Raw genomic sequence first — 18,737 nt, 5'->3', positions numbered from 1 at the left:
GTAGCCGTTAACATTCACTTCAGAAATCCTCCACAGTTGGCGCCAGCAGTCAAGGCGCAGTTGTCAAGTGTCGGGCCCTCACTCAACAACTCCACAAATGAGCTGTAGTATTTAATATCCACACACATGCTGCTGCCTGACGACACTAACAACGATCTGCCAGTGTGTTTATCTCAGGCCTGTGACCTCTAACAAACCCATCCAGCTGAAAGAGTCCATCGCTGTAATCAGCGTGTCAGCAGTTATAAAGTCCAGCAGGGATGTGCTTCCTCTGTGAAGTGGAGGATTGATGTGGCCCGGTCAGGCCTGTGGGGGATTGTTTGTTTATTCTTGTTAGTGATTCTCCCCCTCTGGTGCCTCCCCCTTCCACAGGTGACCTTTAAACCAGATCTGACCACAGCTGAGGTTCATGATGAAAATATCAAAGGAGTTCTAAAGGTAAGGCCAGAAAGATGGAGGGGATTGATGCTTTGTTACAGTCAGATAGAGTATTTTTATAACGCATCTATTATTTGCACTTAATGCATTTTTTTTGTAGCTGATCCTTTTTGTTTAAACTTCAAATAAATTCCAATTATGACACTTTTTTTGTTCCACTTCCTTTTGTTTTTATCTGTTAGCATCCATTGCCGGCTCATTAATAAAAATAAAAAAAACTAATTAGAAAATAATAATAATTAGCATCTTGATGCCAAATAACAGCATTGAATCTGTCCAACAGGTGGGTGCTGTTGTAGAGGTGAAGAATCAGGATGGAGTTTACCAGGAGGCCACAATCAACAAGCTGACTGATGCTAGTATATATACTGTTGGTAAGTTAACAACAAACCACCTTCTTTACCTCCTGTCAGGAAGAATCAAACTCTCCTCACTGCAAGCTTATAAAACGTGCATGTGTACAAACTAAATTCACAAGGGTTTCCACGCTTTGTGTGTTAAACTTGTTACTGCACTAAATTGTTGCAAGAACCATCTGCAATCTTCGTGTGTGTTGGATGATGTTGACTTTATAATTTTTCCAGGGTCTAAGGATGGTGTTGTGTATTGTGCAGATTGTAAAGCACCTTGTATTGTGAGATAAGGCTATATCAATAAAATTTAAATTGACTTGACAGCAGTAAAGCTGCTGTGCTGTATCTGCTCAGTCATATCTGCAAACCATCAAATCCCAAACAGTTACTGTTGTTTGTTTGGTTATTTATTATGTACAGTAAAACTTAGACTTCACATATATTATGTTTCCATATTAATATATATTTCAAAATATTGTCATCCAAAGCAAGGAGAAATACTGGTCAAGACAAACCCATTAAACAATTGAGAACAATGAACAAATGATGAAGTAATTTGTTCATTTAGTAACTGTACCAATATTGGTGACTAATTCAAACGTATAATTATTTTTAAATAAGTAGAGGTGGATCTCCAGTGTTAGAACTTATAGTTAACATCGTCATTAAAATCATAATTGATGGATTTATAATTTGGTCTCTAAAATATAAATATATTTAAATGAAGATCACAGGTCGACTTCCTTGAATTTATATTTGCGACCAACTTTCCAACAGTCGGAGGTATTTGGTTTGCAATTAAGTTAAAGAGAAATGCAGCAAATTCTAAATTAATATTTAAGAAGCTGGAAGCAGCCAAAAGTTAGAATTTTAGCATGAAAAATTTAAATTGAGTTAAAAAACTGTTGCTGTAGTTTTCATGGCAAGTTGTAAGTGCGAGTCTGTCAAGCGCACACAGTTAAAATGTTAGATAATCCAAAGCACACAGCGTAAAGGCTGCTGCTCAGATCTGCAGTTTCTCAGCAGCTGTTCATCTCTTAAGAAACGCCCATGGGGTTTTTCCTGTCTTGAAAACACTTGAAAAAACTCAAGTCACTGCGGAAGTTACCATAAGTGACTTTTCCCTCATTGTTGTCGCCAAATACATTTGATGAATGAGATTTGAGGATTTACACATCTGGGTTTGTCTATGAAAGCGGAAGGAAGTCTGTTTTTGTTCCTCAATTTGATGTATATTGTCATTTTGTGTACTGTAATCATATTTGGCCACACATTTTAAACATCTATGGACATTTAATATCAGTCGATGCATTACACAGTTCCCCCACGTCTCTTATTTTACCATTTACTCCACTCTCTGCTGCACAGAGGGTCCTTGAAGCTCTGATAGAGCCATGAGCTGGAAGCGACTCTGTTGGATTTATCCACAAACATAATTTGTTTTCAGCGTATCATAAAACAAGCAGACATTTTGTAACTGTGTGTGTGTGTGTATATTGGTGGACTCCTTGCCTACATACAGCAGGCTAATAGTTTTCACTCTCATCTCTGCAGTCTTTGACGATGGCGATGAGAAGACCCTGAGGCGTTCCTCTCTCTGCCTGAAAGGAGCGCGTCACTTTGCAGAGAGCGAGGCAAGTATTGCGCTGTCCTGCAGCTTCCTGGGGACTCAGAGTCTGTTTCATAGCTTTTGTTTAGTCAAAACAGTCTCTCATCTCTATTCACAGTGCTCAAATAAAAAAGCTTCTCATGAATAGTCCCATATTGGCCTCTAGAAGTTCAGCTGTGAAATATTTTCAGGATATGTAAACTCGCATCACAGGAAAGTGCTGTGATGGTAAATCTCTCTGTTTGTAACTGTTGAAATTTCTTCAAGGTATACAGGATCAATCTTCTGTCTTCAGATTTAGTGTGTGACAAGATGCCACTGAGGCTCATTTCTGTTCTCTCCTCTGCAGACACTTGACAGACTCCCTCTCACCAACCCCGAGCACTTCGGCACACCTGTCATCGGCAAAAAGGGCAACCGCGGGCGACGATCAAACCCTATGTGAGTGTTGGCCTCCGCCTCTGTACATCCTGCAGGGCTGGTATCATACTTGATGTATCAGATGTCTGTGATGCTGGTGGGGAGGGTTTTCTCTGCCGACCCAGAACAATCAGTAATGGGCTCACCCATTTTTAAGCGTGCTGCTGACAGCAGTTGAACTGAAAGATTTACACTCATCTCCATCGCCTCATAAACAGCCCCTGAGGCCTGGAGAGGACGGCCTACTCGCCTCCTCAAGTTCCTTAATCACGCCTGGCTCCTGTGTATGTGTGTGTGTGTGTGTGTGTGTGTCCTGCTGAACTCAAATGTTCCAGTGGGTGTCTTGTGCTCTGATATGCCTACTCCTGGTAGACTGCAGAGTTTTCATCAGGGAATAGACACTGCTGAGGGATTTCGTTTTTGGCGCTGGATATAATTGTGGCTCCACACTGTTATAAAGAGGACACTCTGCTACATAATCTCATTCTCTGACACCCATTGCTAATGGCACTCAGAGAAAAGTCAATATTACTCTAAACATTGATGCAATATTGACCTGGAGCGGTCCCAGCTACACATTAGCACCTTGGACCAGTTGTCTTCCGGTGCACTAAAAGTCTTAACTGTTTAATAACAAGGGCTGACAATGCAGCATATTTTGAGATCAAAACTACTAGAGTGGTTGTTTTAAAGGAAGATTTCAACATTTTCGGGGAATGTGCTAATTTGCTTTCTTGCGGAGAGTCCTCATGTGTGGACCATAGAGAATGGAAACGGGTAGCCTGCCTCTACCAGAAGGCAACACATTATGCCTTGTTTGTTTAACAATGAGGCTGCCAGGCAACCAGCAGAAATACCAAGACGTCACTGGTACTGGTCAATGACAGAAAATAAAGATGGACGATGGTAGCGGGCTGAAGTATAAGTCATAAACCACACCTCCTCCATGTTAATAGATGGGACATGGCCCAAATAAAAAGAAATTCTCGTCAAAGAACATTCTCGCCAAAGAAAGTTTGTCATTTTACAGTTGGCAGCTGTTATTGTGGCGGCATATGTTCAGGTGTTCAACTTTCTTAGAAATTTAGTTTTGATCAATTATTTGATGCTATAAAAATGAGGTGAGATTTTATGATTTACAGCTGAGACTTGACTTTTTGACAACTGGTCAGGTGGGTTTTATCGAATTTCTTTGGAAAAACATTGGTCACACATAACAAAGGTTTATGCACCTAATATGTAAATTCCTCGGACAGATAATCAACTGGATGAAATCATGACGTTGTGAAGGTCCACTTCACTACAACACACACACGCTAAGTTGACTACATTTGGTAATCCTTTAATTGACACTTGCTCTCAGCTGTCACAACAGCTCAATTAGAGATATAAAGATGCCTTTTTTTAGCAACCAGAGACTGTGTCATGCTAAACCTAGCATTTAACTGTCGGGAGTGTTTAAATATGTGGTGGCACATTGCTGGTATCTTTTCAGTCTTATCACTGGTGACATTCTCCATGGTGGCACGCCACGGCAAAAGAAAATTTATCTATCCAATCGATCATCACTTTAACACCTCAATGACTTGTCCCGGCACGTACTTAGTTTAGTGGGAGCGACAGCACATCTCTCTCGTTACTTATAGGTGCAGGCTGAGTTAACTTGGCTCCTTTCCCTGTTCTCCTCCCTTTCAGTGACAGCCTTTCATTAAGTCTTATACTGCAACATGAGCTTATCTACACACTTTATAGCTGACTAAAGTAACGTGGCATACACCTTTCTGTGGCTGCAACAACAGGCTGGTACATCTTTCTTCTATCTCTGTTTAGTGAGTTACTGGAGACGGACGAACTGTCACTGAAAAACAACAAGCTTATATTAATTTATTTAATTATTAAATGTTTGTTTACCTCCATAGAGAAAGGGAACATGGATACGGGATAGAAGACAGAGTTCAGGGAGAGACAGATGAGAAGTAAACAAAAAATTGAGGGGGTGGGGGGAAAGAAAGATAGATGAGAAAGAAAAAAACTCTTATCATAGGAAGTCTGGATTGGACCCTGATGGCCTAATATTCCAAGATTCAAGCCTCTTAGCGGTACCGTACTTCAAATGGCAAGTTTTCCAATACAAATTAACTAAGAAATAAATGACAATTATTTATACAATTATAGATACAAATATTTTTTTTTAAATCTATTAATCATTTATTTCTTTTCTCAAACTCCACACAGTCACATTGCCCCTATGGAAAACCTTTTGATCTGGCTTGTGCTGGTAAATGGCTGTTAGAAATGTATGTTGGCCAGTATTTATTTATCTTTTTTTAGGTTTAATTAAATTGTATTTGTATAACGCCAAATCCTAATATACCTTATTTCAAGGCACTTTTCATAGAAGGTTGAGTCCTTAAAATGGTAAAGAAGGTAATTTTGGATCCTAACCATGAATCAGGGACAAAAGGAATATTTCCTGTAACTTGACACAGGTTTGATTCTAGTTTAGCTTTGGATGGAGCAAGGCTAGCTGCTTCCTCCTGCCTCCAGTCTTGAGCTAAGCCAAGCTAATGGGCTGTTGGCTGTATTTTCCTATTTAGCATACAGACATCTTTTCACATAACCTGCAGCAAGAAATTAAATAAATAAGACTTAAATAACTACATTTAATAATAATTGCGTTACTGTAACATTCCGTGCTATAGTTGTCATTGTATGTGGTTCAAACTGTGCTCAAATGACCTGTAGTCTCTTCATTCAGTCACTAAGAGTCGTGTGATTATGACTTTGATGTAAAGCATATTCAATGTTGCTGTTGTTGTAGTAGTGTTAAGCAGCAGCAGTCTGGCTGATTTACAGTTCTGTGTGTGTGTGTGTGTGTGTGTGTGTGTGTGTGTGTGTGTGTGTGTGTGTGTGTGTGTGTGTGTGTGTGTGTGTGTGTGTGTGTGTGTGTGTGTGTGTGTGTGTGTGTGTGTGTGTGTGTGTGTGTGTGTACACAGTGCTGTTGTCAGAACAAGCCTAGTGAGGCATAAAAAGAGGATGGAGGGCCTGTTTGCCTGCTGGTGCTGCTTGCATTTTCATTGGCTGCCTGTCTACGGGCCACAGTCAGCGCTCTGCCTGAGCATCAGGATGACGGTTTAAGACAGCTGAGAATGAGCCGCCTCGTCAATATGCTGATCCTAATGAGTGAGCTCATCAATGGAGCCGACCTTGTGTTTCTCTGTGATACATAATAGTTTGTCTACGAAGTTCGCTGGTGGTTTTGGTGTGCTATGGGTTGTTAATTGGAGGCTTTATTGTGCTTTGTGGCTGAGCAACTGTTAAATGAAAAGATGTTTTGTCAGCAGAAATCCTCTGTCTATACTGAGAAAGAACTGTATTACAATTTTATTTACCTAATCTGTTTATATATAGTGTGGATTTAATATGAAATGCCAATGTATTTGCAGCTCTATGAACAACCAGGATGATTTTCTTTCATTAAACAACACTGCTAATAGGTCGACGTTTCTCAATCAACTGACACCAACCATCTTATAACTAACTCCAAATAGAGGCTGATACAGCTTTGAGGAGTTTACTGGTATATTAACTTGTAGGCTACTAAATTTAACATTCTATAATGTCCATAGTGAATTCATCATTGACCCACAGAGCAAAAGCTAAAAATACAATCTTCAGCAAATCCTCAAAACTGAGAAGCTGGAACCAGAAAAAGTACTTTGTTGCTCTAAGCTGTGAATAAAGTGAGGTGAATTCACCAGATTTAAGAATTTAAGTGTATATTTATGACCATCTACACGCTTAATGTACCCTTTTCTAAAGTGCAGTCCATCGAGTAAACTGTACTTTTCTCCCGCAGTCAAGAAGAAGAGTTGTCTTCATCTTCCAGTGAAGAGGAGGAGAGTGATAAGCGGCAGAATGAGGAAATGTTTGGCAAAGTGGTCTGTGTGGAGGGGGTCACCACCGGGGACAAGAAGAAGAGCACGTGGTACCCTGCACTGGTGAGTCTCCGTTCCATCACTGTGAAGAAAAAGGGGCTACCACTCCTGGTCCTCATGTACACTCACAGCATTGTATAACCACAGCACTATGCAGGTTTATGGTATTTAAATGCTGGAAATCTGCATGTTTATACAGTTAAATAGCGGATTTCTATAAAGACAAACTTTGTGCAGCAGCTGCCTGACTGAACTTGATGAGTTTCCGAGAGTCAAAACAGCTTGACTCATATTATAGAGGAAAAAGACACGGCTTGTTTTCCATGATGTGTGTAACAGTGTAGTACAAACATTGTTTTGATATATTCAGTCTTTTCCAATCCATTTCCCTCCACCCAGCCTTAACCCTCAGCTACTGCTTGTGCATAATGAAATAGTGACAGGCGTTGTTTGTTTACGTAAGTGTTACAAGTATAACTGGGCGAATGAGAGAGGGTGGGGAAAGCTGTGCCTTTAACAGTGTAGTCATCACAGCCCCGCCTCCAGCATTTGTTGTTCTTGGCTGGCCATTGACCGAGCACCATGCTGCCTCCTTGTGACAGCCCAGAGAAGTACAGTGCACAGAAGCCTGTCATTGTTTATACTGTGACCGTATGGCAGAGGCGTGGAGTTGTACACTGGTAAATCTCTCATCTGTGACAAACTGTGTGCTCTGAAAATGCCAAGTTAAATAAAAGACAAACCAACAGGTCTGTATGAGCAAGCTCGGTGCTTTCATTTGCATGTTTCCAGCAGAGCGTATGCGTCAAAAAGGGAAATGATCTCACAGTGCAAACACAAGTCATAGTGGTCAAGTAAAATCTTCCCCGCAGCGAGTGTGTGTTTGCAAGCAGATAGTCCTGGTATAAATCAGACAGTGCTGCCTCCTCTGGATTAGACCCTGATATGGAAAAACTCTCACTGTTGTGTCTCTACTATAATAAACTCGTCATCTCTTCTGCCTGTTTGTCTTAATTTCATGTATGCATATTCTGTCATTTAACAGCACGGCCTATTGCTGAAGCTACTGCCTCTCTCACACACGCACACACACACACACGCTACCACCTCATCTGACCTATTAACCGTCTCTTGTTTGTGTTCAACAAGGTCATCTCCCCGGACTGCCATGAAGATGTGAATATGAAGAAGGACAACATCTTCGTCCGCTCGTTCAAAGATGGAAAATTGTGAGTCATTACTAATGAACCAAAATGCACAATTTAACTATGTGTGAAGCACAACTACACTAATGATTATCAGTATATTAATTTACATTTTTATTATGAATTAACACATAAATTATGTTTATGTTCAGCTAATCATTTCAAGAGTAACAAGTAAAACAGAATTTAGCATAGCACCAAGTTGATTTGTGATGGTTACTTAAATAATTATGAGGAAACAGCAATTCTTTTGTGAAGCTTTGGCAATAAGATGATATGCATGTTCATTTTATGAATGATCTTATTTGCTCCTGGTTAGTTTTCTATTTCTGTTCATCAACTAATCATTAAGTCCCAGTGTAAAACATCCCCATCAGCGTATAAGTAAATACAAAATTTAATATGTCACAAGTTTGGTAAGTTATTTCTTCTTTGCTTTTTATTTTTATAAGGTTATACTTCTACTGTAAGTGGTGTGAATCATGATGAATCTCACTATTCTTTGTCTCTTGGAATTACAATATCATGATAAATAGTTTGAAGCTTTAGAAGAATATAAGATTTTGGATCTCTCAACAGGAGTTGGGATACTGTGAGCTTTCCCTGGCACTGCTGGGTTTTTGTATTTTATTTTGTCCTCAGGCTGTAAGTTACTGGTGAGGTAAGGCAGTGTAGCCCCCCCCCCCCCCCCCCCCCCACCCCCCCCCCCCCCCCCCCCCCCCCCCCCCCACCCCCCCCCCCCCCCCCCCCCCCCCCCCCCCCCCCCCCCCCCCCCCCCCCCCCCCCCCCCCCCCCCCCCCCCCCCCCCCCCCCCCCCCCCCCCCCCCCCCCCCCCCCCCCCCCCCCCCCCCCCCCCCCCCCCCCCCCCCCCCCCCCCCCCCCCCCCCCCCGGGCTGCCCACGGCCTGGAACCACACTGCCAGATTGTTTTGTCTGTGGTAAAGAGAGGAATAAGTCCTGTCAGGAGTCTGCGCTCCGCAGATCGTGTCTTACTGCAGCCTTTCTGTATGTGGGTAGTGACGTGCCGTAGCCCACACAGAAATTAATCTGGTGTTTCCTCGCTGCTTCAGAGACTTAGCTTATTGTCTGTTTTAATTCCACTGAAGACAGAACAGCCTTGAGTCTGCATTCCTTCATAGATATCCCGTGTAATTCACTGACATGACCCTTAATCTGCAGCTGAAGACGACACACGCACAGCACAGGAAGTCTTATCGCTTGTATTTTGGTTAATGGTCAGGTGAAGGGTAGAGTTGATAAGAGGGATAAGATAAGAGTGATAAATCACCTAAGAACTGGAAGTCATATACTTGTAAAGTATTTCCTCTGAGTGAGCACGGTGCCCTGTGGTGGTGTTTGCTGCAAATTAAATCACACAGGCGCAGTCTACCCTTCTGTTTTGTTGCAGTTTGAGTTCACTCATTGAAATCCGCATATCCAAGGGCGGGTGCTAGACATAATAATGTAGTGTGTCGGAAAATCCATATCATTATTAATGAGTTTCTTAGGTCTGTGTTTCCCCAAGTCCTCCTGCTTTTATGTGGATGGAATAATAAGGATGAAAATATATTATTACTGTTACCCGTGAGCGAGGTGATGTATCAGTCTGATGCATCTGTGACGTCTCTTTACGTTTTTTTTAAGTATGATTTATAGCCGGTGTTGCTGATTATATTATATGACACAAAACAACTAAGCTTTTTAACAGAATTGACCACATCGAGATCTTGCAGTATGATGACAATCGTTCACATTAGGGATGTACACTATAAACATTTTTGTTTTACTGATAAACAACACCAATTAGAGTGTTTCTGGCCAGCCTCTTAGTAAATACTAAGTAGAATGTCCCAGTGAGACCATGTGAGAAAACAGCAGGCGATCCTCCGCAGGATTTACTGTGAGCGAGTAGACGTGTTGAGGATGTTTCTAACAAAAGTCAACAAGACTGAAAAAACTAGAATATCCCGCTGCATTGTTCATGTGTGAAAGGCAAACTCCAGAGAAAATCCTGACCAAGTCTGCTGGAGTTCATGTTTGAAATGGCTTTACTCACACACACAGAAATCCGGTCACTTCAGTGGCCCATCAAAATGGCATAACTTTCTGCTTTAGCTGTATTTTAGCTGCGGCGGCAGGCATGCAGTCACTCTGATGCACATGGGAGTAAACTGCATATATGATCAGTGGGCAATCACAATAATCAATCCTGATTAACAGGCCAGGTCTACCCAGTCCTTAGCAAACAGCTTTTCTACTGGTTTTTATTCAGAAATAGCAACATATCCACATGGTGGCGTCAACTTTGAGACCCACGGTGCAGAAGACCTGCGAAGATGGTACCAATGTCCAAGTTTTTTTTTAAACAGATAATATAAATCAGTCAAAATTCTTAGTCGTTTAATATTTAATGGTTAATAGTGAATAGTTCACATTCATCAACATCAGGTTCAGACTGTCTTTACCCTCTTATCAACAATGTCACAGTTTCTACCAGGCTGCCCCATTTCCTGTAGCCCTTTTTACACTCGAAATGTTTTCAAGTGTTTTCCATTCTTTAACACACGTACCCTCACTCCACCTGACATTATTTATTATTATACTTTTTATCATTCATGTCAGCCTCTTCTTGTCCCATTATTACAGAGTTATTTCAACTTGCTGCTCCCTGTGCGGTGTGTTGTTGTTGTTATTTTAACAGGGGGTCACGTCCATAGACCGTGTGACCCCTCCCCGCACAGCGCCTGGGTCAGTGTGTTCATTTATCTCTGGAGAGTGGGGTATTGTTAGTGGTCACCGTTCAGTGTGGCTTTTCCAAAACAATGGCTTTGGAAAATGTTTTTTCAGGGAAAGCAAGGTCACATCCAGAAGGGAGACCGGAGCTGTCAGGAAGCGGGTATTCTTATTTAGTCAGATCGGTTACCATAGCAACAATGGAAACAGTTGCTATTTTTTTCTCGTCTTTTGGCTGCCTTGCAAACTTGTCTGTGCTATTGAAGTACGCAGAAAAAACAGTTTAATCATTGCACAAATGTTTTTAACTGAGCCTTTCAGAAACAGATAAACAAAGCTAGGCTGCAAACTGCATGTTTAATGTTGTAATTAATCGATTCATAAAATGTCCTATGAAAGAGAATAATAAATATTAGTATAATTCTTAGCCATGTTAGTGGCATGGCTTTAGGGATGGCAAGGGATGTGGAAAAGAACTGGTGTGACATTTTGTGCAGATGTTCATGGTCCCCAGAGGCAGAATCTTGCAGATTTTTCTGCACAATGAGCGTGACATTTTATCTCGACAGCTATTTGTTTATGAAAATGACTAACAAATGACATTCCCATCGGCCTCGACCGTTATAGTGCTAATTAGCAGATGTTATTAAGCATCTGATAGCATTTAGCTCAAAATGCTTCTGTGCCTAACATATTCACAGAGCTGCCTGCGTGGCTGAACACCCTTTTAATCCTATTTATCCTTTTAATTAATCACAGTTAAATAAATATAAAAATCTTTGCACCATTTGTATACATACAAGTGCATTAGGGAACCAGTGGCACTCTACTAACACAAACACACAGCTGTGATTTAGGAGTTGGAGCGGGTCGTACACTAACCGGAGGGTTGGTGGTTTAATCCCTGGTTAAGATACTGAACCCCAAATTGCCCCTGACCACTGTGCTTACAGTGTATGAATGGTGCATGATAGAAAACTGCTGCACATAGAAGTGGTGAATGAATGTGTGTGTGTAAATGGGTGAATGTGGCTTGTACTGTAAAGCACCCTGAGTGGTTATACAGGAAAAGCTGTATATAAAATACAGCCCTTTTACTATTTACTAACACGGTTTTTAAAATTCCAGGAATTAAAGGTAATGTCTATTTTCCATGAGCTTGTTGAGCTGCAATAAACAGTCTTTTTTATTCACTCAATAGCAAATCTATTGGATCAGCTCAGCTGTCGACCGATACCACAGCAAATCGTCACCCTGGCACAGCAGCCAAGACTCAGATTTCAGTTTACAAGCTCCACTGATACATCTATCTGCCAAATCACTGACACTTTGACCAGCTGCTGTACAGATGCTGTAAGAAAATAGGCTGTGTGAATCTGGTCATGACTGTTCATGTCGACTCTACGGTTGGAAACTATTTTCACTCTGCCAATAAGAGTTTAGGTTGTTTACTCTGTTGCTGCTTTACATCTTATTTTTTGAGTCCAACTTTTCTTTCAGTAAAACACAATTCTGCGAAAATCTTTTGGCTGGTTTCTACTTTTACCTACAGTCACATCCTAGAGCTGAACCTTGGTCTAGTATCAAGCTGTGCTGTTCACACTATCATTTCTGTGCACATTTTAATCAGAGTCGCTGTGTTTGTTTTTGTAGTTCCATGGTGCTGAGGAAGGACGTCCGTGAGATCAGTAGTGACAGTCCTCCAAAAGCCGACGCAGGGCTCAAACCAGGTGAGTTTAAAGGAAAGCTTTAAGACTTTTATCTTACCGAAGCGAAGCAAAGTGCGCACCGAGTCCCAGACCTCTGAGCTGGCCTGTGTGTTGACACACTTGACAAAAAAATACTCTGAGTAGGTTGCAGCGAGGCAGACTGAAGAAAGAGAAGTTCTGTTTTTGTTCCGGGGAATGCAGCAGAGAAGAGCGCCTGTCACTGTTGAGTCTATTTTTATTTGAAGTCATCACCAGGCTTTTTATATAGTGCCCCTGTTTCTTTTCTGCTGCAGAGCTCTGACATTCTCATAATTACTGTTAGGAAGCAGCTCTGTATTATCCTAGTCTTCACAGGTGGTTGACTCACAACTGTGATATTTCCTGTGTTGCAAAACCGTGAAACCAGCATCTGCAAAGGTGGTTAGATGCTGCTTAGGTACCACCTGTGACATTGTGGCTGAACGCTTCTGCTGCTCCGCGTCACTGCAAATCCTCATGACAGCTTTTCATGTTGCTGTGTTCCATGGCAGATTTCTACTCATGTTTATGTCAGTGTCTTTTCTACTGTCACACTTTTGTACATTATATTCAGAAGTAAGATTGTAGTTGTAAATGTAGTTAATCACCACGGATTCTCAGTTTAAATAATTTGCTAGACAATTCTCTGGTTTCATTCAATTTACTGTTAGATTGGTTCACTACAAGCAAATGTACACGTAGGACTCCAAATACACACACACCATACAAACACACAAACCCAGGGGGCAGATGTCATGAGGTTTAAATCACATTCATTAAGGTCTTACATTTGAAATATATTGTCCTTGTATTCTATTGATTTATAATATTTACTTTTCACTTGGCCTGTGGTAATAGCTGATCCTTTCTTTAAAATATAAAATATTTAGTTATTGAGCAGCAGTAAGTAAAGATCAGCTGCTTGACTCAGTCCACAGAGCCCTGAAGCTGAGCTGTTCACCTGTTTATTCAAAGTTAAGAGAAGTTTGACACAGTATACAGCTGGGCGCCTGTCTATTCCAATTGTATTAATAATGAACGTGTCCAAAACCGCACCAAATCCGACTCTGCATTTTCTAGGGCCCTTAATAATAGACATGCTAAGTGTAAAGCCGTTTCGATAAACTGTTCTTGAGATATGTGCTCCACTCACAGACAGAAAGAGATTTGTGGAATTAGTAGTATTGTGCCTGTGCTCTGTTGATTTATTACTCATCTTTTTATTTAGCCTGGAAATTGTTCCATCTATTAAAGTCAAGTTTTACATGCTCAGTTTGTGAGACAAATAGCAGCAGGGAATGAAGAGCAGCGCACACTGGGTTAAGTTGAAATGCCATAATGCATTTTCCGTGTGCGTTTGACAGCGCTGGACGCAGCCTTTGAGTTCCAGCATCAGTTGCTCGTGCCCAGCACCTGGAAGACAGAAGTGAAAGAAGAAAGTTCCAGCAGTGAGGAGGAGGATGACGATGAAGAGGAAGAGCAGCCGAAAAATGCCAGTGGTGAAGAAGAAGAGGTAATGGCGGTGCACATGATCTTATCCCTGCTACATCAGAGTTGAAAACGATTTTCAAAGTGTCTCTTTTCCTGTCGGCAGGAGGAAGTGGAGCCGTTCCCAGAGGAGAGGGAGAATTTCCTGCAGCAGCTTTACAAGTTCATGGAGGATCGAGGTAAAGTCTAAAGAGCAGATAAACTCATGTCTACATAAACATTCAAAATCCAATTCAAATCCTGCAATTGCAGGGTTTTATTTAGGTGCAGCCGTAGAAATAAAAAATGTTGTGACAAATTCTTCACACTAAGATTAGGTCCAGGAGGGTTAATGGAAACACAAGTTTTGTATTTTTCGCCTTTTAGTCAAAGGTCTGTTTTCCATGCCTCATTGAGCTCCACAGCCTTTAACGTTCCCCATAACTGTGATTAATCTTATCTCAACAAGAAATATCTCTGTGTGGCTGTTTTTTTTTTTTTACCAACTGTGTTTATTAAAATGTTTTAAGAGCAATGATGGAAAGTATATATACTGTACTTGGGTTTCTTTTAGTTGACTCGAGTTTTTACTTGTCATCTCCTTCACTCCAGCTACTCCAAGAGGAAACAATTTTTTCCACTACATTTATTTGATAACTTCAATTAAAAAATTTAACACAAACGCATATGATCAGACCATAAAATATAATGTGCTGTTGTTAAATGGTTGATAATAACAAGTGAAACTTCTATAAAATAATTAATTAAACCACCTCCGCCAACCCAAACAGTAATGGGAGGATTTTGAGTACTTTAATACTGAAACTGCATTTTCTAAATAATACTTGCAGACTTTTACTTAAGTGATGTTTTCAATGCAGGACTTTATTTAGAAAAGTTGATTCCATAGTTTTCCTATGTGAAGGTTCTGAATACTTTTTTCCGCGGTTGTTGAAAATCAGGACCAGTCAGCTTCATAAAAGCTTTTCCATTGAACCAAACATGCAGCTCTGCCTCTCTCTGTTGAAATAAACCTTTGTGTCTTTCATCTCCACCTGTTCTATGTTCCTCCTCCTCAGGAACTCCCATCAACAAGCGACCTGTTCTGGGCTACAAGAACCTGAACCTGTTCAAGCTCTACAGGCTGGTGAACAAACTGGGAGGCTTTGAGAACGTGAGTGCCGCTCTGACAGCGATAACTCCTGCTGGTGTTTGATTCTGGTCTTACTTGTGTTGTTTTTTATGTTGACTGACTCTGCAACTTTTCTGTGTCCACTTTTTGAGCAGATTGAAAGTGGTGCAGTTTGGAAGCAAGTCTATCAGGATCTGGGAATCCCCGTGCTTAACTCTGCCGCTGGCTACAATGTCAAATGTGCTTACCGCAAGTACGTACAGGAGCTGCCTCCGCAGCCTCTCAGAGCTTTTAACTCGACTGGAGATGCAGCTTTTGTTTCTGTCATTTTCACCAAAACTGACATAATTTTTACTCTGTTTTACTTTAATGTCCATTTATTTACACTGCTTCCTCATTTTGGCAAGCTCCTCAAGAGTAAATGGATCTTTGCAGTATTTAGCTTTTTGCTGTAAAGGTGTTGGAACATTTAATGTTTAAGAAGAACAGTGAAATTACACATGGGGGTCTTCTGGATGTGTTGACAAGGAATGTGTTATCATGCAGGTACTTGAATGGATTTGAAGAATACTGCACTTCCACGGCCATAACCTTCAGGATGGACCTCCCCTTGAAGCAGGGTCCTAAGGGGGAGGTGAAGTCTGAGGGGGAGGCAGGAGGAGCAGCTCCCACATCCTCTGGGTCAGAGGAGCAGAAAGCCCAGGAGGATGAGGAACCTTGCAGTGCACAGTCTGTAGTCTGCAAGGTGCATTTTCCTTAATACTGTTTGATTTAAAAAATGCAATTTTATTTTGGATATTTAACCAAACCTTTACTTTCGTGCTATTTTTGCAGACCACTCGTGTATGTGTTTATATTAAAACCATCCCTCTCCCTTAGGAGGAGAAACCTGATACAACCAGAAACAAAACGGAGTCTGAACCTCCAAAGTCTGTGGAAAAGGAGAGTACGGACGATGAAGATGGGGAAGAAGACGCCCCCCACAACGGAGACGCAGAGGAGGGCTCGTCGACTGCTCACCTTGCAGCCGAGCATGTGAAACAGGAGCTCGACGAGGAGCAGGAGAGCAAGGACAACTCTGGGTAGGTGGTCTGAAAGGACGGTCCCTCCACCAGGGTGGTAAAAAAGAAAACATCCTCATGGCACAAACACAAGCTCCATGCGGGGGCCCCATGCTGGGCCCCTGCAGGGTGAAACTGTGTTGATATTCAGTCTGGCCTTCTGTTTTGAAAAAATTTTAAAGTTTCTCCAGACAAAAAGACCTGAGGCATCCACTCAGAGGCAAGGCCTAAAAGACTGTTAGCAGATGAGAAGAAGTGACCCCTCTGACCTTAATGATACTAATACGCCGTTTACCCACAATCACCTCTACCTGCTAACCAGAGAGGAAAGCTCTCCACCCTCTTCCTCTCTCTCATCTAACCAAGCTTTTACCCCCTGCCCTTTTTGCCATTATTATTTTTTGTGGCTTAGTTGGCATCAGCTGGCAGAGAAATCTTAGGGCACCAAAGCCTGACTGCTACTTTCCACCTGGCATGTCATGCTGGTCACGCTCTCCGTCTCTCTCTCTCTCTCTCTGTCCTCCTCCCTCCCTCTCTCGGTGGCTGGGTTTGTTTGACTGCGTCCAGCCACATCTCACTCGGTCGCACACGACATGGCTGTGCTCTCCCTGGTTTCTCCCCCTCTCCTCAACTCTTATCTCTGTCTCTCTGGCCCCCTCTCTTTCTGTCTTCTCTCATTTTTTTGGCTTTTTTGATGTTCAGCTTTAGTAAATGTTCCATGTGTGTGAGTGTTGTCACTGATGCATTAGCACACTAGTCGCCAGATAGAGCTTCAGGGGCAGTAACTTTTAGAGGGTAAAAACAGAAAATCTCTGTGCTGATAAATGTTTGTTCTGGGTAGTTGAATCGTGAAGTCTCTGTTAGATGTCTATTCCCTTATTGTTTCCTGTCTGCGGCTTCAAGATCAGTGCTTCCTCTATAGCTTAGACGTGTATTTGTTCAGCCCGCAGGTTGACACCTGTGTTAAGGCGGTATGGGTCACTGGGGACTAGCTTGAAAACACTGCAGGGAAATATAAACAGTCCATATACTTGGTTTATTGTAGATTTTTATGTCCAACTGAACTTCAGGATGTTGTGGTCACACGCTGCTGCTCTTGGGCTACATCCATACTGCTATGTTTTTGTTTGAAAACACATCAACGCATCAACTCTGATACCGATACGCCTGGAGTCCACACTACTCCAGAGTTTTAGAGCCGTTTGAAAATGCTGCTGCCCCCTATTTAGATTGAAAGCTCTGGGGCAACATGGTATTCTGGACTGGGAGAAACAGGGATGTTCAGAAACTACGATGTTGACACTGAACCTCTTGCTGATTGGGTCTTGTTGTTCATGGACTTCACCTATTCATCAGGCTACCGTAGCCTTGGCTACCAGTTTGAAATGCAACATGGATAATAATAATATAATTCATAATCAATTACAAGAGTTGCTGACCCTGTTGTCTTTGCAGTTAAATTCAGCATTTTACTGTTTACATGCATTGGAGATAAGCTGTTATTCGAGCAATCTGCAACTAACAACCAAATTCTTCCTGTTTACACTGACACGCGCATTGTACGTGAGTGGTCACATGATAAGCGTTTTCAGGCGCATTAGTCCTACTGATACAAAATGCTCGTGTGGGCAATGGATAGTTTGTTTAGTTTTAAATTAAAATGTAGTAGTATGGATGTAGCCTTAGTATATCTCTCTGTGAAGCTTTCACCAGCCATGGCTGTGGGCACACTGCAATATGATCACTATCATATGTGGACAGGCTGGAGGCTCCCTGATCTTCTGACGTTGTCAGGGTCACAGTTCCTCAGAGGCGATGTGTCAGTGTGACGGCTCACAGATTCACACAGTGGACAACCCGCTGGCTGATGTAATCTGATCCGTCCTGATTGTATCAAACCTTTTTGATCATCACTGTCTGTAATCTGGATCACACTGTGTAAAAGCTAGTTTAAAGGGAACTTTAAATGAGAAAAAATGTAATTATATAATTATTTATAATGATGGTAGAGAGAAACTCTTGATCTTTAGTAACTGTAAAGTTAGTGCCTGACTGCTATTTACCTTTTACCTTTTTAATGATGAAGAATCATTTCTTTTGGCTAGAAAATACTTTCTAGCATTTTCGTGGATCAATTTTAATCGCTGTGGTTTTGAAGAATTAATATGCAGGTTAGTTTTTGATTAATCGCTTGGTTTATCATGGTGACTTGATCAGATGTATTATTTTGTCTGTGTTTGACCAAAAGTACAAATGTAAGACCAAGAAAAACAGCATATTGGCACATTTGAGAACCAACAAGAAATTGGATGAAAATGACGTATTAATGCAGCTCTGTGTGTTTGTGTGTGTGTATGTGTTATAACCTATTGGCGCTTATTTTTTTATTCTATAAAACTGATACATGCGGTGTGTTTTCAACATCATTCGTCAGTTAAATGGGTGTCCCCAGTTGAGGGTGGTCAGTTTCCTCAGTTGTCACAATTTGATCGTGGCTTCCTCTTCAGCGTGAGGCTCATGCTCTGTGCAGTTAGTTGTGAGATGGATTGCGCGGAGCACTGAGGTTCTTTGGACCTCGCAGCGGTGCCTCCTCTCAGTGCCATTAGTCTGGCTTTCAGTCGCTGCCTGCCAAATTGTGCTTTGCCGTGCTAACCT

General features: G+C 41.6%; 1 protein-coding gene across 7 annotated transcripts in view; it reads left to right on the top strand.

Annotated features, from left to right (window-relative positions):
• Positions 1-18,737, top strand: part of arid4b (AT-rich interaction domain 4B) — a 42,790-nt gene that overhangs the window by 16,037 nt on the left and 8,016 nt on the right. For all 7 annotated transcript variants that reach the window (XM_034607951.1, XM_034607949.1, XM_034607950.1 and 4 more), the window contains exons 4-16: positions 373-438; positions 722-812; positions 2,346-2,425; positions 2,750-2,841; positions 6,680-6,821; positions 7,908-7,987; positions 12,349-12,425; positions 13,787-13,935; positions 14,017-14,089; positions 14,969-15,063; positions 15,177-15,274; positions 15,568-15,766; positions 15,901-16,103. In XM_034607951.1, coding sequence (XP_034463842.1) covers positions 373-438; positions 722-812; positions 2,346-2,425; positions 2,750-2,841; positions 6,680-6,821; positions 7,908-7,987; positions 12,349-12,425; positions 13,787-13,935; positions 14,017-14,089; positions 14,969-15,063; positions 15,177-15,274; positions 15,568-15,766; positions 15,901-16,103 — 1,445 coding nt within the window. The remainder of the gene's footprint in view (positions 1-372; positions 439-721; positions 813-2,345; positions 2,426-2,749; positions 2,842-6,679; positions 6,822-7,907; positions 7,988-12,348; positions 12,426-13,786; positions 13,936-14,016; positions 14,090-14,968; positions 15,064-15,176; positions 15,275-15,567; positions 15,767-15,900; positions 16,104-18,737) is intronic.

The sequence above is a fragment of the Hippoglossus hippoglossus genome, chromosome 15, assembly GCF_009819705.1.
Source record: "Hippoglossus hippoglossus isolate fHipHip1 chromosome 15, fHipHip1.pri, whole genome shotgun sequence".
NCBI classification, from domain to species: Eukaryota; Metazoa; Chordata; class Actinopteri; order Pleuronectiformes; family Pleuronectidae; genus Hippoglossus; species Hippoglossus hippoglossus.
This window is presented reverse-complemented; position numbering and strand designations above follow the sequence as displayed.